This window comes from Halichoerus grypus, chromosome X, assembly GCF_964656455.1.
Source record: "Halichoerus grypus chromosome X, mHalGry1.hap1.1, whole genome shotgun sequence".
Lineage (NCBI taxonomy): Eukaryota > Metazoa > Chordata > Mammalia > Carnivora > Phocidae > Halichoerus > Halichoerus grypus.
This window is the reverse complement of record NC_135727.1, coordinates 111,588,083-111,611,912: the sequence shown is the minus strand read 5'-3', so window position 1 is coordinate 111,611,912 and position 23,830 is coordinate 111,588,083. Positions and strand designations below refer to the sequence as shown.

The 23,830-nt window shown below is 54.6% G+C and overlaps 1 protein-coding gene across 1 annotated transcript; it reads right to left on the bottom strand.

Moving 5' to 3' along the window:
• Positions 1-2,932: 2,932 nt before the first annotated feature.
• On the bottom strand, positions 2,933-15,514 carry ARX (aristaless related homeobox). Its single transcript, XM_036089467.2, has 5 exons — positions 14,967-15,514; positions 12,300-13,188; positions 9,598-9,643; positions 6,424-6,752; positions 2,933-4,122 (listed from the first exon to the last, which is right to left on the bottom strand). Exons 1-5 carry the CDS (start codon positions 15,160-15,162, stop codon positions 3,882-3,884), a joined length of 1,701 nt encoding a protein of 566 aa, XP_035945360.2. The 5' UTR covers positions 15,163-15,514; the 3' UTR covers positions 2,933-3,881.
• Positions 15,515-23,830: the final 8,316 nt, after the last annotated feature.

The following is a 23,830-nucleotide window of genomic DNA, read 5'->3' as shown; positions in this document are numbered from 1 at the left end:
GAAACAGGGGCCAATAACCGGTGACTTTAGCTGAAGTCTGAGTTTCAAGTCCCGAGTCGTGCCAAACCTTCTCCAATAGTCCCTCTCTCTAATTCACGTTCCTTCCGTTTTCCCCAGCACAAGCCTACGATGCCCGCCCCAACCGTCCACGCTCCAGGCCATGGGTGGTTGGTGACAGAAGAACACAGGGGCACCTTCTGATAATATTATGGCGCATATTATGCCCTTCTTGCCTTTCCTTCCAGGGCCTCATCCAGACCCGGCTAGCCTGTCTGAAAATGTAGCAAGTTAACTTTCCCCTTCCCCTCATCCTTCCCCCAGAGGCTCCCAATCACCCCTCACCCCAGGACTCTGTAGGGGTGGCCCTGGGAAAGCAGGTGGTGGGGCATTCTGCCCTGGGTGTGACGGGGGACAGCTATGCCCCCATCGCAGGGGCTCTCCTGAACTCGCCTGGGCTCGGCATGTCCTCCTCGGTGGAAGAGGTTTGCTTAAGGTTGGGGGGGGCGGTCAGCCGCTCCCAGCATTGTGACCGCGTTCCCAGATATTGGGGCCAAATTGGGTTGCCATTCATTAATAATGCTCACAATAAGATTAAATCATTCTGGAAAATCTCATAAAATCCCCCTAAGTACGCTCCAGTGGCTCTTTCCAATCCCCATCATTCAGCACTTGGGGAGGTTTGGAAGGAGAAGAAAATTGGTTTCTTTGCTTTTAATGCTTCTTTGAAAAGATACTCAGAGTTTGTCATGCGTGACATGTCACATGTTTAATGTGGACTTGCTGGAAGTCAGGGGGTCTTTAGCGTGTGATATTTATGGGGAATATTAAGTGCAGAATGAGGTCCCTCCAGCTGGGGAAAGTTGAAAGAATAGGAGGCCCAGGACCGGGCTTGTTTGCGGCATCAGAATGACATAGGATTAAGAGTTTGTAAAACAAGGCGAGGGGTTCTCATTGGCCAGTAATAAATGTAATCCTTGGAGGTAATTTCACGCAATTTGCTTCTGCTCCATGGAAGGGTCAAATGAGAAAAAATGACTTAAAAAAGAGTTCATTAACAGGAAGAATGGTACTGTTTCTCGTATACCATCCAACTGGCAGCCTGGAGAGGAAAAAAAAGCCGTACCTAAACAAAAAGCCAAAATCGACGGAAAATTGATATTGACCACCAAAAAAAAAACAAAAAAAAAAACCAAAAAAAAAACCTTTCCCTCACTCCCTCTTCTCCTGCACTCCCCCATCCCCACCTCCAAACTCCAGAGTAACCCTGCCCACGCCAGGAAGGGGCCTTCACACCCGGACAGCCAGTGGAGCCTGGGGGTTTGAGGCACTCAGATCTCCAGGGGATGCCCTAGAAAGTTCCCGCCGGGCCTGCTAAAGTCGAGAAAGGAGTGTGTGGCCGCAGTGGCCGAGGAGAGGTGGTGGGCGGCCTGCTCCACCCCCCTCCACCCCATGCCCCAGGCCGGGCTTCTGCTTTCGAGCTCCGCCCTTTGCGAGTCCGGAGCCGGGGCTCGGCGGCGGTGGCCCACCCGACGGCCCAGGGCCCGCGAAGCCCGTGGGCGCGCTCCCCAAATTTCCCAGCAGGCGGGGTCTCCGGATTTCAGGGCAGGGTGGGCGAGCCGAGGACACCCGGGCCTGAGCGCGGCAGCTGCCGAGCGGGTTACCCCGCCCCCCCCGAGTTGCAGCCGACCTCTGCCCGACCGCGCACCTGCCCCTCGGTCGCGCACACTTGCGCTCCCCAGCCGCAAGGGGACCCGCCCCCCGCTTCAGCAGGGCGCGGCCCGGGAGCGCGCGCGGAGGCCGACGGCCGGCCCAGAGACTCGCCCCCGCCCCCCACGGCGCCCGACTGGCCCACGGCCTGGCGGGGCGGCTGGCACCCGCTCCGCGAGCCCGGTAGTCACGCCGCGGCGGCACCCCACCCCCCGCCTGCCCCTCTCCCCAAAGGTCCGGCGCGCTAATTACTACAAATTGAAACTAATTAAGCTTCTCTTCCCTTTCCCATCACCCTGGGAGCGTCGGCGAGACCCAGCCCCCGCGGGCGGGCTTACTCCGCGGTCACCGGGAGGGGCGCAGGAAGGGCCGGGGGGGGGGGGGGGAGGGGGGAAGGGAGGGGAGAAGCCACGGTTCCCGGCGCGGGGAGGAGTGCGCCGAGGGGGTTACAGATGGCAAATCTGTGCGGGTCTCCTCTCAAGAAACCTGAGTTGTTTAGATTTTTAAAAATGTATACATTTCCCAATGCCTGGATAAGTGATGTAATGACATTTGTCGAGTTAAGATCTGCCACTTGGATACCCCTCGCTGCCTTTCCATCACTGTTTCTGCGTTCTCTCTCTCCCTCTCCCTCTCCCCCTCTCGGTCTCTTCTCTCTCTCTCTCTCTCTCTCTCTCACACACACACACACACACACACACCCCCACACACGCACCCTCCTCCCCGCGGGTATACTGTGGAGCCCGCCCCCTCGGAAGCCAGCGCCTGGGCTTCTTGCTCTCGCCATTACCTGTCATCTCGGACTGCGCACTTCCTTGCTACGTGGCACTTTCCACGAACAGTTTCCTTCACCTTCCGAGCCAAGACTCTCGCTCGCTTCAAATTTCTATCTCCACCGTCAACAACGCCTACCGTCCACCCACCGACCCCCCTCGGGCCCACCCCACGTCCGTAGCCCCGGACCCTCAGCGCCCGCTGCGGCACGACCCGGGCGAGCCGAGATGCGGCGGAAAGCGCTGCGGCGGCGTTCTTAACTTATGGAAGGAAACCCGAATCCGTTTGAGGATCACATTCAAACCTGGGGCCTCTGCCAGGAAAACGCGCTTGCAGATGAACCGAGGAGGTGCCGGGGAGCCAGAGCCCACCCCTGGCCTCTGGGGGGCCCCCGGGTCTGCTGACCCCACAGCGCCTGCATAGAGCATTCACACTTCCTTTTGTTAAACATATAATTTTTTTTTTTTTATTTTGAGCGTGACACTTCTCCACTAGATAGCAAGGAAAAGTGATAACAATTACACATTACACAAAAGTACTGTACCATTGCCTTTATCTTGAAGGTTTCGGAAGCCTCTACAGTTAATAAGTTAAATAAAGGGCTTGAGTACATAAATATTTGTCTAGGAACCCTACCGTATCTACAACACAGTAAGAATCTACAGGAGGACAAACTTTTACCATACCACGCTGAGTGCAATTGCGTTATAACATTTCAAATATACAAAGCTCTGTTCTTTTTTTTTTTTAATAACAATGGTATGTACAGAATCAATAATCACAGTTTGGTGACTTCAACAGTCCATATTCTAGCAGAGTATTTCCCTTTGGTTTGATATAAAAACCTTGGTTGGTGTATGATAAAGAAGAGAACAAGAACAAGACGCCCCTTTCTGTTAAGTGCACTGTTAGCTATCTTACAGATTCGCATTCGCTTCCCTGGCCCTGGCTTCACACCGGGGCCCACGCTGGGGAGATCAACTTAGAGCGCCAAAATGCTGTTTAAAAAAAAAAGAAAAGCTAAGTGGGGTGCCAGGAGGAAGGGGGGGTTGGGTTTTCTAATTTTTTAACTTCAGTACCAGGTGTCTTGGAGAGAAAACCTCCCCGATATTTTCAGCAAAGTAAGAACGGGAGAGAGTGGACGTTCGAGGGGGAGCGAGGTTGGCAGTGGCGGGGACAGGGGGCAGGGGCAGGGGCGGGTGGACAGCCAGCCGAGGAGGTGCCACGTCCGGGAGCGCCAGGGGCTGCCTTGCCCGCATCCAGGCTGCTGCGAAGGCGGCTGCGCTCTCTCAGTGCCGTCTCGGGAGTGTGCTGGTCCTCTGTTTCCATTTGGTCTTGAGTGGTGCTGAGTGAGGTGACCTTTCGGGGTGCGCCCGGGGCGCGAGGGTGGAGGGCAGCCTTTAGCACACCTCCTTGCCCGTGCTGGTGCCCGGCAGGATGTTGAGCTGCGTGAGCTGCGCGGCGTGCTCCTTGGCCTTGAGCCTCAGCGCCGCTATGCTAGAGGCGCGTCTGTCTGCGGCCGCGGTGGCCGGGTCGGCCAGCGCGCCCGACGCCACCGCGCCCTCCACGGCCGGCGTGGGCTGTCTCAGGAGCGCGGCCGCGGTCGACGCGCTGGTCAGGGGGGCCATGGTGGAAAAGAGCCTGCAGGGAGAGCAAACAGCGCGGTCACGGCCTCGGGAGCTGAGCGCAGCGCCGGGCGGGGGGCGGGGGGCAGGGGAGGCGGGGGTAGGCAGCGTTTCCCGCCGCCTCTCACCGGGGGAGCAGAGGGCCACACAGGGGTGCAGACGGGCGCCGCCGCAAGAAGCCCAGAGTCGCAGGGCTAGGGTGGGCCACGGGCTGCGGAGCAGGTGGGAGCATGGGTGGGAGGCTAAGGTGCTCCGAGAGGACTTTACTAGAGGAGGGAACCGACGGAGGGGGCGGGGGGTGGGGTGGAAAGGCCAAGGGGCCTGGTATTCTGAAGGGATCAGGGCCAGGGCGGAGGCAGGTCCTGTGGCCCAAAAGCCAACGGCCCAATTGCCTGGATTCTGTGCTTTCGCATAAGAAGGGGCTGTATTCTCAGACGGGGAGCTCCCATTGCCAGGGGAGAGAAGAAAGACAAAGAGAAAAAGGAGAAGAGAGGTAGAGGGAGGAATAAAAAAAAGAGAAAGAAGGGAGAAGGTGAGTCAAAACTGATCAAGACCTACGCTGCAGACTTTGTACTCTCCCTAGGGCGCCTTCTCGGCCGGGGGCTCCTTTTGCCCTGGAAAAGCTGGCCTGGTTTGCTGGCCTTGCCGCCGACCCGGCCACCCTCCCGCGCCAGACTGAGCCGCCGGTGCCCAGCCAACGACCGCGAGGTGGGGGTGGGGGGCGCCCGCCTGTTGATTTCCGCTCGACAGGCCGCTCTGACCCGCCAGACGCCCCGCGTCCCGGCGCGGCGACACTCTTGCCCCGTCGCCTTCCCTGCTTCCTGCAGCCTCGTGCCCCAGAGAGCCCCCGAACCCGCGACTCCCGCGCGCGGTGCACGGCGACGCGCAAGCCTGGGCCCCCAAGCCTGGGATCCCAGTCCGTGCCACCAACTCCAGGCGGCGCCGGGATTGCTTCTCGCCGCGCCTCCACCCCCTTCGCACAGCACAGCGGACCTGAAGCTGAGGCCAGAGCCACCCCTGGCCACCCGACACTACCACCTCCAAGCCCCCCTCATGTCCCTTCCCCCCCTCCCCCGCCCGCAGGGTTCCGGCTCCGAACTCCTGCAGGGCCGACTCGGAGTTACCACGATTAGAAATGCGCCCACTAGGGTTCGAGGAGAGCCTCCCGCTTCTCCCAAGCCCCCCTCCACCCCTCATGCCACCCCCACCGCACTCCTCTTGCAGCCTCTCCAAATCTCGAAGTCTGGTACTCCAGCCGTGCTTTGCCAGCTTCTACAAGTCACTTGTCGAAAGGAAAAGGGGGCGGGGGGGGGGGTGGTTCGGAGGGACACAGGACTTAAAGTTGTTTTCCCAGAAAAACTAATAAAGTGTGGCCTGGAGGGGGTGTACGATGCCCTGTTTCCATAGGTAAACTGAGTCACTAACTACACTTCAGTGCACTCACTGTTTATTTTATCAGTTTGTTACATGAAACTACTTTTACTTAGTGTCTTTTTTTGAAACTTTTCTCTGAGATGATTTTTGTTAAGTGGCTGCGCAGTTGGATGAATCTATTATTTCTTTGTTCTCCCAAAGAGAGATCATTGAAGCTGCATTCAGTTTTATTTTCACTGCACTTTCCAACTTAATACATCCCTCTTTTGTTTCTTTGTCTGGGTGATTATACAGACTTTTTATTTCATCATTCGATGTTCATTTAAAGAAAGGGAATTATAATATACGATGAACTGTTTCTTTTATTTCGTTGTCTTGTGCCGCCGTTCGGGTCGGGGTTGCACATATGGGGTATGGTTGGCAGCGGGTCACTTGAGTGACAGGGAAGTTAGAGTCTGGGGAAGAAGAAAGAATTCTTTGCACCCAGAGGGCCGGTGGCTCCAGGGCTCCTGTGGAAACCAGAGCTGTGTTCCTCTGCCAGGCTTTGGAGCATGGGGAAGGATTTTTGCAAAATTTGAAGAGTCGTCCCAGCTCTGTAGGCTACACGTGTACACGGTTACACACATAACCACCTATGGTCTGAGTGGTTGCTGCCTTCAACTGGTACTTTTACAGCTTTCACTGAACACTCCCGGTTGTCGCGGCTGTTGTTACTGCCACCGCCCTCCCCTTTGCTGCTCGGTCCCAAGTCATTCCCTTCGAGAGCCACACTGTTTGAGGCAAAATTAGAGAGTATTTTCTTTGGCTAAATCTCTGGGAGTTGGCCAAAGAGCGAAGATGTGGAGCCGCTGCCTGTCTCCTGTCTCCGGCCTCCTCCCTGACCCCAGCCTCTGTGTGTGTATGAGACAGACAGACAGACAGACTCCCCGAGGCCGCGCGTTACCTGCCGAACGCAGGGCTGATGAAGGCCGGGTGTCGGAACACAGCGGCTCCGAGGAAAGTGCTCAGGCCCAGCGGCGCCCCGCTGGGCGGCAGGCTGGCCGAGCCAGGAGGCGGAGGTAGGCTCGGGAAGGCGGCGGCGGCGGCGGCGGCGGCGGCCGTCCAGGCCGAGTCGAGCGCTGGGTGGTGCGGAGGGAAGGGGCTGGCGTCCAGGTAGGGGCTCAGCGGGTGGGTGGCCGAGAGCGGCCCGGGGAAGGGCAGCCCGGGAGGATGGGTCTGCGCGCCCGCCTTCTCCCGCTTGCGCCACTTCGCCCGACGGTTCTGGAACCAGACCTGCAAGGCGGAGAGAGCCGGGGTCGGCGGGCCGCTGGAGGGGGGGGGGAGCGCGCCCCGGCCTCCTCCCCACCCCCCTTAGTGCTGCGGGGGCCCCTCCTCCTTTCCACCGAGGCCGGCGCCCACTCGCCCCTCTCTGGCCTCAGGTTATCCGAAGACACCTCTGGGGGCCAAACAAACTGGTGGCGAAAAGGAGCCCAAACTTAAAGCTAGCAGGAAACACAGGGCAAGCAAAGCCTTTCCAGCGCGTATTTCAAACAGCCTAGCTCCTTTCCAAGTTGGAAGAAAGTAGTCCCGAGTGTTTAGAGATGGGGAAACCGAGGTTTAAACGTCTCCGCTGCCATCTGCTTGCAGCGCATCTCTAGACACGTCGCTTAAAAACCTCTCAACCTCAGTTTTCTAATCTGTAAAATGGTGATAATAAAACTTCACTCATAAGGCTGTTATGTGGAATGAATAACCTAAAGCATGTGAAAGCTCGCCTTGGACAGTGACTCTTGGCAGTGGGCAGCCACCCAGAGATGAACACATACCGGCTCTCTGCTGCATACCAGCGGGTTCCGCCTATTTCAGGTTTACCCAAGAGCTGGCAAAATCCCTGCTGTGTGGAAAAGGGGATCTCGGGGAGGCGGTTCATTTATTCTTTCCAGAAATATTTATTGAACACCTAAGAGCACTAAGCTGGATTCTGGGGTTTGGGGAAAGCTGGGCAGGAGGGAAAAGCTGGGTTTACCCCAGCAAACAAGCATACATTGGGGGGGGGCAGTTCTCCAGGAAAGGGAATCTGGGGCCTGGGGCCTGCTCTCGGCGGGGGCTCTAGGCAGGGCTTGGTTCTAGCCAGGAAGGTGCTGCCTGCCAGGCCCAGGTACGCAGCAATCCCTGGACAAACAGAAATCAGAGTGCGGGCTACCTGTAGACTTTACACATCTTCAGAGCTAACAGGCCCTTGATTTCTTTGCGGGATGTGGTTTAAATAGGTTATTTAAATAAGACAGTTCTAGGCTTGGGGGAGGTTTCCAGCACAAGGTATCTTCCTAATTGTTAATAGAAAGCAGTTTTAGTAGAGACCTTTACCTGAAATGTGGCAGCTACCATGGTCTAAAAATAACTCCCAGGAGCATGAAATTATTTTTATGTGACCTGCTCATCACACCCACAGCTAATAAGATATGCTCCTTCTCCCCTGAAGGCATTAATATTTTTAGGCTTGGGTTGATGCCTGCACACAAGTCTAAAAATTAAGAATGAACTCCAGGGCTATACAGAGTTATAGGAAAATATAATGTAAATGATCCCAGAGGACTTTGTGTGTCTTTTTTTTAATGTGAAGACATCCGTGCCTTTCATATATACACACTTGGAGCTTGTCGTACTAGCCCTGGTATCTAAGCTGGGCTTCACTTCTAGACAGCCACTTTTGGCAAGAGAAATCGAGAATCCACATCGGTTGATTATTTCAAATTCTGCTGAAAGGGGGCCCATCCATAAGATTCTACAGCCCTCAAACAATCTATTTGTGAATTGGAGAAACACTGTAGTGTGGAAATTCAGAGGCTTGAAAAAGTAAGACTAGATGGGACCAGGCTGGGTGGGCAGCTTTTGTGTATCCAAATCTGTCTAGACGAGAATATCCACCACTCTTCGATGGCAGTGAAAGGAGTAAAGGAAGGGAGGGGGGCAGCGGAGGCAGAATGCCCTCAAAGAACGTGGAAACCTTTTGCAGACAGATCGTCTCTCCCGGCTCAACTGCAATCATCAAGATGTCCCCCTGCAATTCCTCATTATTGAATTAATACCTCTGAGGCCCCCCAAAGGTAAACGAAAGGACTCTAATAATTCATATTCACTTAATTACATCTTCTCCAGTGAATAGGGAGAGAGGAGAAGGGGAGGGGGCGCTCTCTTTCTTTTTAAAAGTTATTTAACTTTCCCACGACTCGTTCCCCTGAGCTGAAAATACGGAGTTGCTGTCACATCTCTGTTTGACAATGGAGAAATGTGTCAACAGAAAGGAGGGGACAGGCCTCATCATTAGCCCTCTAATGCAAGAAGCTGTTGTGTATTAAATGAGCCATATGGAATTTATTGTGCTTTATCAGCGCTTGATTTTGACTGTAAAGTGATTCACTCAGCTCCTAACCCAGGGACATCTGTTTTCTGTTGGCCATCGGGGCTGCCCAGTGTTGATCGTCTCTTTGGTTATGAGGCCTGGGTTCGGAAATGCACTCTGGTATGGGGCTGCAAACACCTTTAATAGCATTGCACTCACTCCCTATTAGATCAATGTGGGCTCATTGCTATAAAAAATGGGAAATCAAATAGCATTAGCCAGCTCCTTGTGAGGGCGGAGGGAAAATCAAACAGCATTTTGCCTTCAAATGGCCCTGTTTGTTCTAGCACTAAGTGGGCTTTTATGAAGCCCGATTGGAGACTTAATCGCAGCCAAATACCTGCTTGGAGCTGAGCGGATTTGTCTAACAACCAAATCCATGCTCCATCCCATTATTTCAATCAGGAGAAGTCAGTCCTCCGATTGTTTCCTATAGGGGCGGTGGAACTGGGGGGCTCCTGACTGCCGTGCAGGGACCCTGAAACCCCTCTTCTGATCCCGGACTCACTCCTTCCTCAAGGCTCCCAAATCCAGAAACCTTCCCCTCCAACCTCCCAGCTCTTCACATTTTAATCTTTCTGTGCATGAGTGTTTGGGTCTATTTTTTTCTGATTCTGCTTCTCTTCATTTTATGAAGGGGGTCTCACCCCCCCCCAACCCATCCACCCCCTCTCTCTCCCACTCCTCTCCCCACTCCTCCCCCTCCTTCCTCTCTGTCCCTGTGGTGCAGCTCACCTGGACTCGGGCCTCCGTCAAGTCCAGCCTCATGGCCAATTCCTCCCTGTAAGAAAGCACCACACAGACGGGAGGTCACAGCGGGCCCTGGCAAGCCCTCCAGCCACCTTCCCCTTGCTGGCAGGCCTCCTCCATTAGGGTCTCCCCTGGCTGCCCGCCCTCACCCCCAAACAGATGGGCATCGTGATTCCTTCACCACCCAAGTGCCTGCTATTTGATTGAAAACATAAAAACACACAGCGCATCGCTGGATATAGGGTATTATATGGTATCAGACTATATTCACGAGGGACAAGGGGGGCTTCTTGAGTCCGTAAGCCTAACTGGGTCTTCGGATTTGCCCCCACTCTCCCTTTAGCCAGAGTTGGACAAGAAACACAGAGGCACACAATGCTTACGGCCTCTTCTGTCCTAACATTACATGGGAGAACTCGGTATTCAACCAAAAATGTTCTTCCTGCCCTTGGTGTCTCTCTGCCTTGAAAATTTTTCTTCTGCCTCCCTCCCCACCCTACTCTCCCCCCCTCCCCGCTTCTCTCTCTCTCCCTCTCCAGCTCTTTGCCTTTCCCTCCATCTCTCTATCCCCCCCCCCCGCCTTTCTCCCTCCCTCTCCCCTTAGGTCATACTCCCCATTACCCTCTGGAGATATGTTAAGCTTGTTAAGAGTTCAGTGGGGTAATTTTTTGATTAAACAAAATTCTGCGCACCTCCTGACTCCAGTGCCCACTACAAACCCTGCCCATCTCAGGGGAAGTCAATTTAACTGAAACCCTACCCCGTCATTGCAGTTATTACTGCGACAATTAAGGCAAATAGGAAACCATTAAGATGCTGTAAAATGGCTTACGACCTGTTTACCGAAAATATGAGCTCGAGAGAATAAGTGGCTCTACCCCCGCTAATATGAAAGATCCGGGGCTGCCCCAGCCTGGGACCCGGGTCTGCACTGCTGGCAGCCCCCCCCCCCCCCCGCCGGTCCACACCTGAAACTTCAGGACCAGGAGAGAAAACCAGTTCACCAAGCGCTTTCCGTTGCCCCCTGCTGCAGTGAGCACCAGCAAATGTAAAACCGCACTTTTGGCCAGCTCCCCGCCTGAGCCCAGGCTCTAAATAACCCCCAGTGGGAAAGAGGTGGGCACCGGCAGGCGAAGATGAGCTCCCCCCTTCACATACTACGGTTCCCCCTGGAGAAGCTAAAAAAGGGCAGACCTGGATGCCAAATGACACCTCATCGTTTTCTTCCTTTGAAATACACATGTGTCAGAAATGCAAAAAGCAGGTCAGCTAGGTAGCTAGTTCATAGCACACACCGATTTTAAAATTTATGTTCTTTTTTAAAAGATGGTGAAGGGACTAGATGATATAGGGGAGGACCAACTTTAGCTCCAGGGATGACCAAGTGTAGTGCCGGCCAGCATCAGATCCACTCTTTTCCATGACTGCTCAGGAGAGTCTGGCAATCACTTGCCAGATCAACACTTGAGAGTTGGCTCGGGCCTCCTGAGCTCCGAGCAGCGAGCAGCGGTTCTTCCTCGGGTTCAAAGGGGCGGGCAGCCTTCGGCTTCTAAAACGCATATTGAAAAGCTGCCCACGTCTTGAGCGAAGGAGCTGCCGGAGCTTGACAAGCTCTGCGTCCGGCAGACACCCACCCGTTACTTGCTACCCACCGAGGGAGGTTTGCCTCGACGCTGGCTCCTCGCCTGAGCCCAGACCTTGGCCTTAGGGTGGGAGAGGAAGGCCCCCAGGCCGGCCAGCGCCCCAGGCTGGACGAACCAGCTGGGGCCCTTGGGGTCCAGTCATCTCACCTCTTTCCCTGAAACCCTCAGGTAAGAGGGAAGTGGAGCGTGACCAGGCGGAACACCCTGGCTGGACAGCCGTCCAAAGAGGAAAAGTCGCCCCCCCCAGCCGTTTTGTCTACTGTCTGCCAGGCAGCCAGCAGTCCTGCGCACCCCTGTAAACCCGCGTACAATAAACGAGTGCTGGGCTTAACGTGGGTGTGGCAAGAGAGGACAGGGAAGAGAGGGAAGATTCTGGCTGGTGCCCCGCAGATGTACAGATACCAAACCCTGCCCAGCTCTGACTTGCTTCCGTTCTTTCAGAAGTCCTCAAACCACAGAACTTGAATCTTTTTAAAGGCCTTCTCCGCAGGCAGGGGCTCCAGCTTCACTGTGAACAGCGAACAGCGTAACTGATACGCACCAGGCTCCTGGGGCATGGGGGCGGGGGGGGGGGGGAGCGCGCACCACACAGCGGCCAAAAATAGCCCCTGTTTTTGCTTTGACCGCGAGGGCCCGCGGCGCTTCCTAAGCCTCGCCTGGGACAAGGCCCGGCCCGCAGCGCCTGGGCTCCGGCGTCTGTGCTCTGGGGTGCGCGTGCCTCCGAGGTGGCGCTTTCGGGCACTCTTTGGAGAGGCCGTTTTTCTCTAACTAAAACTTGTAATTTGAAAAAAAAAAATTACACTGGAGAGACTTTGGGAAGGAAAGGTATCATCCCAGTCCAAACTTAAAGGCCGGAGTAGGGGTGGGGTTGGGTGTGGGTAGTTTATCGTGAGCAGGGGTGGATGCGTTGGGAGGGCACACCTGGGCCGAGTCCAGGAGCCAAGTCCCTGCCCCGAACGCGGGGCCCCTGCCCGCCCGCCTTCCCTCGCCGGGGCCCGCTCGCGCTCTCCGCCAGCTACCGCCGCGCCCGCCCCTCTCGCCTACCTAGTGAAGACGTCTGGGTAGTGCGTCTTCTGGAAGGCCCGCTCCAGTTCCTCCAGCTGGTAGCTGGTGAACGTGGTGCGGTAGCGCCGCTGTTTGCGCTTCAGCAGCCCCTCCTCCGAATCGCTGCCCGCAGACAGACACACGCTGTCCTCGCCGTCCTTGCCCTCAGCGTCCTCAGGGTGCAGCAGGAGCTCCTCCTTAGGCGATAGCTCCCCGCCCTCGGTGGCCGCAGCGGCGGCGGCGGCGGCGGCGGCGGCAGCGGCCACCGCACCAGTGGCGGCCACGGCGCAGCGCCGGGGCTCCTTGAGCAGCGCGCGGGCGTCGTCCTCCAGCAGCTCCTCCTCGTCGTCCTCCAACAGCTCCTCTTCCTCGTCTTCGTCCTCTTCATCCTCCAGCAGCTCCTCCTCGTCGTCCTCGGCGCCCGTACCGCCACCCGCCGCCGGGGCGCCACCGGGGCCGCTGGCCGCGCCGAGGCGCTCGTCCGGGTGCGCGGCGCCCCCCGGGCCACCCAGCTCGTCCAGCGCGGGCGGTGGCGGCACGAAGGGCGCCCCGTTCTCGCGGTACGACTTGCTGCGGCTGATGCTCACCTGCGGTGCCTGGCTGATCTTGAGCGTGTCCCAGGCCGCGGCGGCGGCGGCCGCGGCGGCCACGGCGGCCCCCGCGCCGTCCGGCCGCTCCCCGGGCCGCGCGGTTGGCGGCGGCGGCGGAGGGGCCTCCCCGCGCGGACCCGCCGTGGCCGTGGCCGCCGCCGCCGCCGCCGCCGCCGCAGCCGCCGCCGCCGCCGCGGCGCCCTGGAGGAGGCGGCCCCCGCCCGGGCCGTACAGGCGCCGCAGCTTGGGCGGCAGGTGCAGCTCAGCCTCGAACGGGGCGCTGCTGCCCTTGGGGGAGCCTGCGGGCAAGGGAGAGCGGTCAGCGCGCTAGCCAGCCGGGCGTCCCCGCCAGAGCCGCAGCCCGAGGCCGACCCGCCACTGCTCTCTCGGCCCCTAGTCCCCGTCTCCCCCACCCCCACCCCCCGCCCGCGCGCTACGGGACTTGGACCCCCTTCTCCTCCTTCCCCACTTTTCTGGCTGTTTCTTTTTCTTTATGTCTTTCCCTTTCTCTTAACTTCTCTTTTTTTTTTCTTCTGTCCTCCTCCGTCCTTCTCCTCTCTTCTTTCCCTCTCCCACTCTTCCCTTCATTTCCTTTCTTCCTTCCTTTACCTCTTTCTTTCCTTCTCTTCCTTTCATTTTTATCTTCCTTATCTTTTTCTCTTTCCTTCTCTACCCGTCTCTCCCTTTCTTTTCTCATCTTTCTCCTCTCCCTTTCCTTCCTTCCTTTCTCTTTTTGTGCGCTTTCCCCGCTCACTCTCCTCCTCCTTTCTTCCTTTCTTTTTCTTTCCCTTCGCGTGCTCTCTCTCTCCCTTTTTTTTCCCTCCCCATTTTAGGGCAGGGGAGAATCTGAAAACATTCAACGACTTAAAAAAAAAATGACCACCACCCTGAAAACTTTGCGCACGACCTCTGCCCTCTGCTCTGCCACGCAGGCCCAGGCCGGCGAGAGGGGCGCTGCCCGTGGGCGACCCCTGCGGGGGCCGAGGAAGCGGCCCGGTGGCCCTGAGCGCGCGGGCCGTGCCCCAACAGCCCGCAGCGGGAGGGGGCGGGGGCTCCTTGCACGGAAAGGCAAAGAAAAATCTTCCTGGAGAAAATGGGCTTGGAAAGGCCTGGGAGGGGGCAGAAGGGGGTACAACAGGCACAGGCCGCTCTTTCCCTTCGAGGAAGCGCCTGGCACAGGTGCCACTGCAGGCTAAAAAAAGAAAAGGAAAAAGTCAGTTTTATTTTAAACGGCCCCTTCTCCGCCATCTGTCCTGTCTTCCAAGTGGCGCTGCGGCTGGACCGCTGGTTTTAGGATTTTAAAAGAAATCAACAATTCTTTCCCTGTGATACTTCTGCGGGCAGCTCAAGGCGAAACTTGAGCGTAACACGTTCGGGGCAAAACGATGGTTGTTTTGGAATTTTTAATTTTAGAAAAAAAAAAACCTTTTAAGTATTTCAACTCTATTTTTAAAAATAACACAGCAGAGAAAAAAATAGCAACCAGAAGCCACACATTTCATACATTTCAAATACAATAAGGAGCATTTGGGTAATCCCAGGGAGATGTTTTCTGCAAAGCTTGGGTTTAAAAGGTCACGAGTAATGTACAATTAAAAAAAGAAAGGGCGGAGGGGGGTGGGTGGGGAAAACACCGCATATAAAGAAATCTTCCAAAGAGGAAAGACCAAGGCTCACTCTACCTGGAGACCCCTATTCACACCTTTAGGGGTTCTTGTCTTCAAGTTGTTGTTACAAGGGTCCACCCGGCACCTGCTGTTTCTGACCTGTCGCCCCTCTTCAGAGCACCCCCCAGGCCACCAAAGGGAGCATTTAAACGACCTAAAGACCAATTCCGAGAATCTAAGCTCCCCCCTTCCCCAAAGCGAAGCTTGGCCTGTGCTTCAGGAAGCTGAGAGGAAGGGAGAGACAGCCCCTGGGGAGATGTTTGCCCCTCTTTGAGGCACCAGGCCTCAGAGTTGTTCTCTCTCTGTCCTCCGTCTCCAGCTTGATAACCCCAGGCCCCTGGCTCCCGAACATCAAGCATCCAAGCCAGTGCACAGCGCTCTTTGCAGGTGCCTGGCGGGCGCAGCCTTACCTTGCACGGCCTTTTCCTGGTCGGCGCGGCTGGCCAGTGGGGCGGGCAAGCTCTGCGCGGCTCCCAGCAGCCGCATTTTGCATGGGCTCCTCCGGCCCAGGATGCTGTCGATGCAGTAGGAGGAGAGCAAAGTTGGAGATTTACTTTTGCACTCGGGCCTCTCGGAGCAGCCCTCCTCCTGGTACTGATTGCTCATGGCTGGGGCTTTTTCCCTGGCCGCAGAGAGCCGGGCCGCTGGCTGCCTCTCCTGGAGGGTGGGATGGATGGGTGTGTGTTGGGGAGTGGGGTTAGATGGCTGGTTATAATGGATATTACTGCGATCTCTGTGCCTCTCTGCCTCCCTTGCTTGCCGGCTGCTGGCTCCCGCCCTGCCCGCGGCCCGAGCTCGCCCTCTCCGCGCTCAGGACAAGCAGTAACAAGTGTAGTGAGCTGCGGGCGCGGAGCTCTGGAGTCTCTCTTCTCCACGTGCTGAGAGGCGCCCTCTGATTGGCTCTCGCCAGAGGCCGGGCTGCGCAGGGCTGCGGGCTCAGAGCAAAGCCTGGACTGGAGTCAGGAAAGGCCGGCGGGGGTGGGGTGGGCAGCGGAGGATAAGGGGACAGCGGGCACTCGCCCGAACCATTTTTTTTTTCTTTTTTTATTTTTAACTAGCAAGTTCCTAAGTTCTCCATCTTCTTCCTGTAGATTCCCCTTTAGCCCTTCGGGCTAGCCCGAAGCCCTAGCTTACTCTGATGTGAGGCCTGTGGGTGCCACTTGGACGACGTGCGCCCCTTCCACCAACCAGAGGACCTCGCTTCCTGGAGGCGAGGCCTTGAGGCTCGCGTTCAGACGGCCTTGGTACTTTGCAAAGCCAGTGCTGCGCTCCCAGGACAGCGCCTTGATCTCAGTGGCGCCCAGTCGCGGTGCTCTTTAGGCCGGACGGGCCCCCGAGGTGTCAGGGTGATGGCCGCAAGCAAACAATTTCTGTTTGGGCGTTCACTTTTCTCTTGTGGCCCGACGCCTTGAGCTGTTAGTCTTCACCCTGAGCCGGGAGGTTGCTCTGGGGTTGGTAGCGGCCCCCAATCTCTCTCATCTTCTTGAACTCTGGAAAAAGTCCCCTTAGAGACAAAGCTCTGCCAAAGGCGGGCGGCCTTCACTAGAGCACCTACAGGGCAGAACGGGACAGGCGAGGGTCAACTGCGGAGTCTGGGAGTCTCCCCCTCCTCCCCAGACTCGCTTCTCTCTTCTTCCCGCAAGTTCGCCTCCATTAGTTAGGCTGTCACCCCGAGGCTGGACACTCTCAAATCTCGTGCAGGGAGCAGACCTGTGGGGGCCCTGAGTGCTCGCGGGTGGGAAGGACCCAGGTTCGGCTTCTACCAAGCGTAAGCGCCTAAAATTCTTAGGGCCTGGCTCCCATTAGCAAAGGTAAGAGAATGAGACTGTGGTTGAACGCGTTTCTTACCAAACAACTTCCTGCGCGTCCAGCGCTGAGAATCGAGACCAACTGGGACTGAAGTTGGGCCAAGCCTGGGCGAGGGGCTAGCACGGACGCCCTCCTTACTTGGGTGCAGAGCTCAAGGGCCGGCCAGGCGCCCCCGACCACGGCAGGGTGGGGGCGAGGGTGGTAGGTGGGAGAGGGGTCGAGGAGGGGGAATCCACGCCGGGTTTTCCTGTCTCAACCCCTTCAATGTGTCAAAGAGAAAAGCGTTTTACAAAGGATTATACTTGAATCACTTACAGTCAGTATTTAAAAATACAAGGATGCATAACTGGGATTTTTTTTTTTTTTTCCAGCCATAAACACCTGCATAACTCTTGGATGCTGGTTGGTGGGTGGCCAAAAGATCGGGCTCGCTTGGCAGGAGTATTCATGGCACAACTTGAGGGGGATGAAGGGTTGGGAACAGGTATATTAATAATGTGAATACGAACGCTGATATTACTACTACTATTAGAGGCAAGAGGGAAAAGATGTCTCTCTGTGTCCCTCTCTCTGTCTGTTTTTTAGTTTGATTCTCACCAGTTTTTCCTACACTTGGATGATGGGGCTGGGGGACGGAGGAGTCCCTGAGCTATCTCTGACATTTGATTTTAAGTCCTGCCTGCTGATCCAAGGCACCTGGGATCTTCTCCTGCCTTTCCTGCAGTCTTCCTTTTTCCATCCTCACCAACAGTTCCAGTTTTTATACCGTCCCACTCAGCTTTCCCCTAACATTCTGCGCACTGATTCCCTCCCCAGCCCCGAGAGCCCAGTCCCGGCAAGCGGGTCTCGACGCAGCTGTAAAGACGCGTCGGTCTCCTCCAAGCCTCCAGCCGCGGACGCTCGCGGGTGTCCCTGCGGCTGGTCGCTGGGAGAAACGGAGGCACTTTTCCCTCCCCGCCGGGCCCTGCGTCGGAAATCCACAAGACCCGGCTGCTGGGTGGCTCCGTGACTTCAGAGTCGGCTCCGCACACGCAGGGAGTGGGCTGAAAAATGAGTCCAAAAAAGATCGTGTTAAACAAAAGGAGACACAAACGCACAAATCATTCTGAGAGTCTAACAGGGTTTAAGCTCTCTCGGTGGAAGATTTCTTTGCTTCCGTCTCCCTCCTCCCCCTTCTGCAGCTGTTCTCCTTTTTTAAAAAAGAAGTCGGACTTTCTGCTGGGGTGTATTCTAATTTTAATCATCCACTGTAAAAGAGGAGGTTAACATAGAATTTCTGATTCTGACTTAATGACCCCTGGAATTAAATCTAATTCTATTAATGGAATATAATGTATTTCTTTGGGAAACCTGTTTGAAAACACTAGCTTTGTTATTTTATTTTGTTTATATTTGGTATTTCTAATCCGTCTTCCCCAGTGAGGACGCTATTGGGAAGGCACGTCCATTCACTTTGGGGAGATAGGGCCCGACCCAGTTCATTTTACACCCAGCAACCCTGAGATGATCTTTGTCACAATTCAATACCAACTTCAAAATCTACAATTGACTCTTGCTATTCCCGAAAGATTAAATTAAAAACCAACAACAGAAAACTTTTCCAGCATATCCACTGGGAGACAGAAACTGCTGGTGTCCCCAGTGTCTAACCAGAATATGGGTTTAGGATGTATGTGCTATCCTATTTGTTAATTTTATTTTTTTAAGATAAGCTCTACACCCAACATGGGTCTCGAACTCACCACCCGGAGATCACGAGTCGCATGCTCTATGGATTCAGCCAGCCAGGCGCCCTTCCTATTTGTTATTTTTGAAAACAAAAATGATACTTCTAATGTCTAGGAAGAATTTAATTGATTTGTTGAGTAGGTAGACTTGTAAGAATTGGGCTACAGGATATGTATAAAAACTTTTAGGTTAGCCAATTTCATATTTACTGTCAGCAAAATGACACTTCACTTTCTTTTCATCTCACTTTCTTTTTCCCACGGATCAAAGTAATTTCATTTTAGTGGTAATATTATTCACGTTTGTACTTTGTTATGCACAACTCCTGGCTCCTCTAGTCTTTTGGGGTCTGTAAATGTTGTTTTTTTATTTTCCCTGGGCTGCCCAGAAAACAATAGTTTGCAGTTCATCTGCCTTTACAATCAGTCACTGAAATAAAAATGACATTTATGGCCAGAACTAAGGGTCAGAAGTGTTTAAAACTGTTGTTTATGGTGAAAGATGAGGCTTGTCCCCAGGACTGGAAATAATAATTACCTAGAAGAGGCGGATGGAAGAAACTCCTTTCTTTGCCGTGGTGAGAACTAATTCTACATTGCAGTTTCAAAATTATATTTGCAAGAAATGCAGGATAAGGGGGTGGCAGTAAATGTCATTATCCAGGGGGGAAAATGTTTGGAGGAGAGTTAACCTTGCAAATTTTCATTTGAGATGTTTTAATTTACTGTGCAATATACACACAGATAAAGAAAGCAGTGATGGGCGTTCAGCCTCACCGGACACTCAGGTCCCCTTAAATTATGCTCAACCTCTTCAAAACATATATTTAAACAATAGAAATAAACTTCACTGGAGTCTAGCGACCAATTTGGAAGCCATTGGAAGGGAAGACAATAAGTCCTGATTACACTCAAGGATTCTCTGTGATGTGATATCCCCTTTGCCAAGTCATTTTGCTGTTTTATTTATTTTTCTTTTTCTTTTTTTTTTTTTTTTAACAAACTTTCATTCATTTATGGTCTTCCGCAACCTGCTAATTTAACACTGGAGCGCGTTATTGCAGTGTTAGGAGGAGAGAAAGGGGGAGAGAAAACAACAATACTGCAATGATCCAAATGATACAGTAGAATTATAGCAATTATAGTTCTACTTGTGGAAGAAAACCTTGCTGAGATCAGGCAAACAAACTGAAGCCTTGTGAGGATAACAAGCGTCGGGATTGACAGCCGGTGCTGGGAAGAGCCGGAGGGCACAAACAGAAATATTTGCCTCACCCCCACCCCCCTTAACTCCAACCAGTCAAGGTTAACCTCCTCAAATGCTGCCTTCAGAGTCTTATCCACTTCGGGGTATACATTTTATGCACAAATCGTGGTCTCTCCTTCTGGAAGTCTGATAATAGGAGGAAATGCAACATAATCCGCTTGCCTAGCACTTGTCCCTCGCCTTCTCTGCCCCCTGCTTGCCCTCCACTCCCTACCCCTGCCCCAGTTCTCCCCGAGGCTGCGGGGATCTGTCTGCGGACGGTGTTTGTTGCCGTGTTTTCAGAGGATCAGCTCGTGGAAAGGTCCAAAGGGACTGACAACTTGGATTTCCAGGGAAGACTCCTTGGTGTTTCCTAGTCCCCCCTCTTCTCCGTGTAGTCCGCCTGAACCCTGGGTTCCACCAACAGGGCTCAGCTGGGAGAGGTGTGTTGGGAAGCAGAGCTTTCGGAAGCGTCCGGAGGACCGCGGCCGAGCCCTCAAGGTACGGACGTGTGGGTGTGATCACTGAGTTAGGACAGCTCCCCTTATTTGCAAACTTTGCCACTTTTGGTAGTTACCCTTCAGCAGGCAGGGAAGGGGGTGGGGAGCGAGAAGTAGAGAGAAAACAGACCCCACCCCCCACCGCAATCATCCCCTCAGGCGGCCAACCGAGGCATTTTCTAGCCTTGCTCTACGCACAAAGCCAGGCGAGCTGGTCGCAGCTCGCGTCTGCCCTCGGAAGGCGGGGGAGGAGGGGGAGGAGCGGGAGGCCCCCCCCTTCCCAGGGGCGAGAAGCAAGTGTTTGGGCTCTCACCCTGAGTCCCTCGGCGGGACCGCTCCCCCCCAATCTCCTGCCGCACCGTTCCCCAGGTTTCCAGACCAGAGAGGGAAACTTCTCAGCGCCCTGTAATCGCCACCATCTGGTTTCTTCTCTCCAACGCCGCCGGACGGCGGAACCCTGGGTGCGTCCGGGGCCGAGGCGTCCCCGGGGCAGCCAGCGTTATTCTGTAGCTGCTGCTCCTGGCGCCCCCGGACTTGGGGTGTGTGTAGGGGGCACGGGTTGGAGCTCACGTCAGGAGCAGCGAGGGACCCAACGCCGGCGTCAATCCGGAGGCCCATGCCGACCCCCGCTGTCGGCGTCCTCGCCGCGGAGCCCCCCTCTCGGGCTCGGCTCCGCGCCACGGCCAGAGCGCGCCCCCTAGCGGGGTCTCCGGGTGGGCCGGGCCCTTCCGCCGCAGCCTCTGGGCACTGAAGTTGGCAGATCCTAGTGATATTGCAGGAATGAATGGGGGAAGAAAACAAAAGCCTTGGAAACATTTCCAAGTGTGCAATAAAAGACCCATCTGTACCTTTCTTCTCCAGCGCGTTCGTGGTTAATGTCCCCCCATGCGCGCGAGAGGGGAGATAATTGCTGGGTGGATTCTTGCTGGAGAACCTCAGGAAACAGTGGCCCGAGAAGTGGAATAATTGGGGGTGGGGCGAAGGCAAGCGTGCAGAGGCTGCAACACCAGCCTGAGATCCGAATCCGCTGTCTCTGGGGTGTTCATGGAGGCCTGGCCGCCTGCGCCCTCAGGTTCCTCAGTCCCTGGTGAGGGGTCATCTGAAGGTAGCTACTCTTACATTTCTTTTATTTGCCGTCGGTCTCTGTGGCACCCCCACATCCTGGCTCTATGATCCGCTCCCACCTTCTGGCTCTAGAACACCCCACCTTCGGATTCTAGGATTCTCCAGTTTTTGCCTCAATGATTCCCCCACCTTCTATCTTCATGATCCCTCCACCTTCTGACTCCGTCCCCCACCCCTGACTTGATGGCCCCCTACTTTCTCACTCTCCGGGAATCTGGCCACCGCCCTGCTCCACCTCCCCCAGGCACCACCTCCCTCCGGCAGCATCTGCATGAGGAAATCGTCAAGCCCAGATTCCACCACTCTCCACAACTCACAAATCACCTACTCCCACTTGGCCTGGCCAGAAACAGACAAAAGAGAAAGGCAGGGTTCCTGTCCATCCCCCCTTGGACTTGTTCAACCTAGAAATGATGAGTTTTCTTGAGGCTCTTAGAGCCTCTGGTGGAAAGCTACTAATGAAGACTTTACTAAGGTGAAAAATTATCAGTTCAAATCAATCCATAACTTATTTCTTTTGCACTAGTGTGTTAAGCCTCACTCATCAATCAGAAAAACACAAATCGAGCTTCTCAAGACCTGGAGTGTCTGCATATTCATGTCCTCAGCCCTGCAGGATTTGAAAGTCTTGCTAAGGCCACCAAAACGTTTTATAGGTAAGGCCTAGAAAGGAGGGTCCAAAAATAGGAGTGATAACGGCTCTTTAGAGTCTCTTATTTTGCGATGTGTCTCGATAATTGTGAAGTTCAACACGAGGCTTTCCCTGCCCAGAAAAGGCTGGTATTTCAGAGTGGGGGGGAGCAGATGGAGGGGGGTCCTGTGGGAAGGGAGACGTGGGTGTCCCCGTGTTTAATTGAGAGTTGCATTGTGTTGAAAGGAGGAGGGAAGATGCCAAAGCTGAACAGCGTTCTGTTCCCTTCGTCACAAAATAACCTGCAAGTAAAAAAAAAAAAAAAAAAAAAAGCCCGCAACTAAGACAGAGCGGGCTCTGCAATAGATACCGCTAGAACCACAGTGCCTCTGGAATAAAGAGATCTAATTTCCTGCCGCAAATCACTTACCCGATCAGAAAACACAAATAGCTGAACAGAAGGGGAAAAAATAGAGGAGGAGGACGAGGACGAGGAAGAAAGGCCCCGGAATAAAAATAACTGCGCAAAAGGGCTTGCATTCCACGCGCTGACAGGCGTCTCCTCCGAATCTGGGGCAGTTGCATCCTCCCCCCAGCGGCCCACCTTCTGCCCTTGGACTTTACAGCCCCCCCCCCCCGCGGGATCCGTTTCAGGGACACTCTGCATCTTTGGGAGGAGGGCAGCTCCCCAGCTGCGAGGAGGGCGACGGCAGTGGAGAGCTGCGACCCTCACGGCCTAGGGGCCTCTTGGGGCGGTGGAGGCAGGGCCCGCCGGCAGCGACTTCGCCTCCTCGCGCACCCCGGCACCGCTCGGCCTGGGCGGCCTCGGTTTCCCCGTCGGGAAGGAGGCGCCCTCACGGAGGAGCTGAGCCCGCTGGCGCCGACGATTGGCGGCGGGGGGTGGGTGCGGGCGGTCAGCGCGGGGAGCGGGAAGGACGCCCGCGACAGGGCGCGGCCGGGGAGGTGGCCTGCGGGGAGAGGCGCACCGGGCCGGCGTCCCCGACACCGCGCGGCCCTCGAGAACGACCGCGCTGCTGGATGCAGGCGGAGAGTCGGGGCAGGAAAGCGGGGGAGGCGAGCGAAACGAGCTGCCCAGATGCAAATGCACCCAAAGTGAGCCTTGGCAGTTTTTCTTTGGGGATTCGGTGAGCAGATCCCAGAATTTTTTTTTTTTTTTTTTTTTTTTTTTGAGTGGGAAGTCGTAGATTTCTCACAATCGCCTGAAATGTGTTGCATGCCTCTGACTAGCACATTCTTTCCCGCGCTTGAGACTTTGCGGGTCTTAGCACAGTTTCCGGCACCCGGGGGCAGCTTGGTAATCTTTTCTGCACCGGAGACTTGCGTGATGGCTGTGGGAGGGTAGAGGGTATTTTATTTGAGCAAATGACAATTGATTTTTCATTCTCCTGAGGGTGGTGAGCGCTGACTGGTCTCCCGGCCGTCCCCCCTTTCTTATCTGGGCCTCATTTTGTTTCCTCAGTTTCCCCTTTACTGCTATTGGGGCCATTTCATTGTTTATTACTCCCCCAATTTAAGGCTGGCAAGGCGCTAAGAAGAAATTAAAACCAATGCATTCTGCTCAGAGAATCCCAAAAAGGCTAGAAAGATTGAAACCCCTGGTTCAAGTGAATTTGAGACCTAGGAGTGATCTTTATTTATTTCTTTTCATGGATAATAGAGAGTTGGTGTTATCTGTCACTGTATGTTCTCTCTAATAGCTCCAAGACTATAATCTAACAGGTGTAAAATTTCCCTTTTCTGAGAAACGAAGAGACCACCAACACTATCTTTTAAATAGTACAAATAGAAAATGCAGTTGCTGACAGTCTTCCACGCTGGAGAATCAATTCCAGGCCAGTTTGCTTTTCTCTTTCTTTCTTTCTTTCTTTCTTTCTTTCTTTCTTTCTTTCTTTCTTTCTTTCTTTCTTTCTTCTTTCTTTCTTTCTTTCTTCTTTCTTTCTTTCTTTCTTTCTTTCTTTCTTTCTTTCTTTCTTATCTCTTTCTTTCATATACAGGCCTGGTTTTGGGGGTAGGGTGTTGTATACCCCACACAGAGAGTTGTAAACAAAGATTGGCTGATTGGAATTCTTGGGCCCCAGGCAGAAATATCCAGAAAGGGCTTTTAACTGTCTGCCAACTGCAAAAGGGACTGATCATCAAAGAAAATGCCTGTCTTTTCTTTCACCCACTTCCCTTTATCTCCCCTCAAACTATGGCCCACTGAGGTATTAGACAT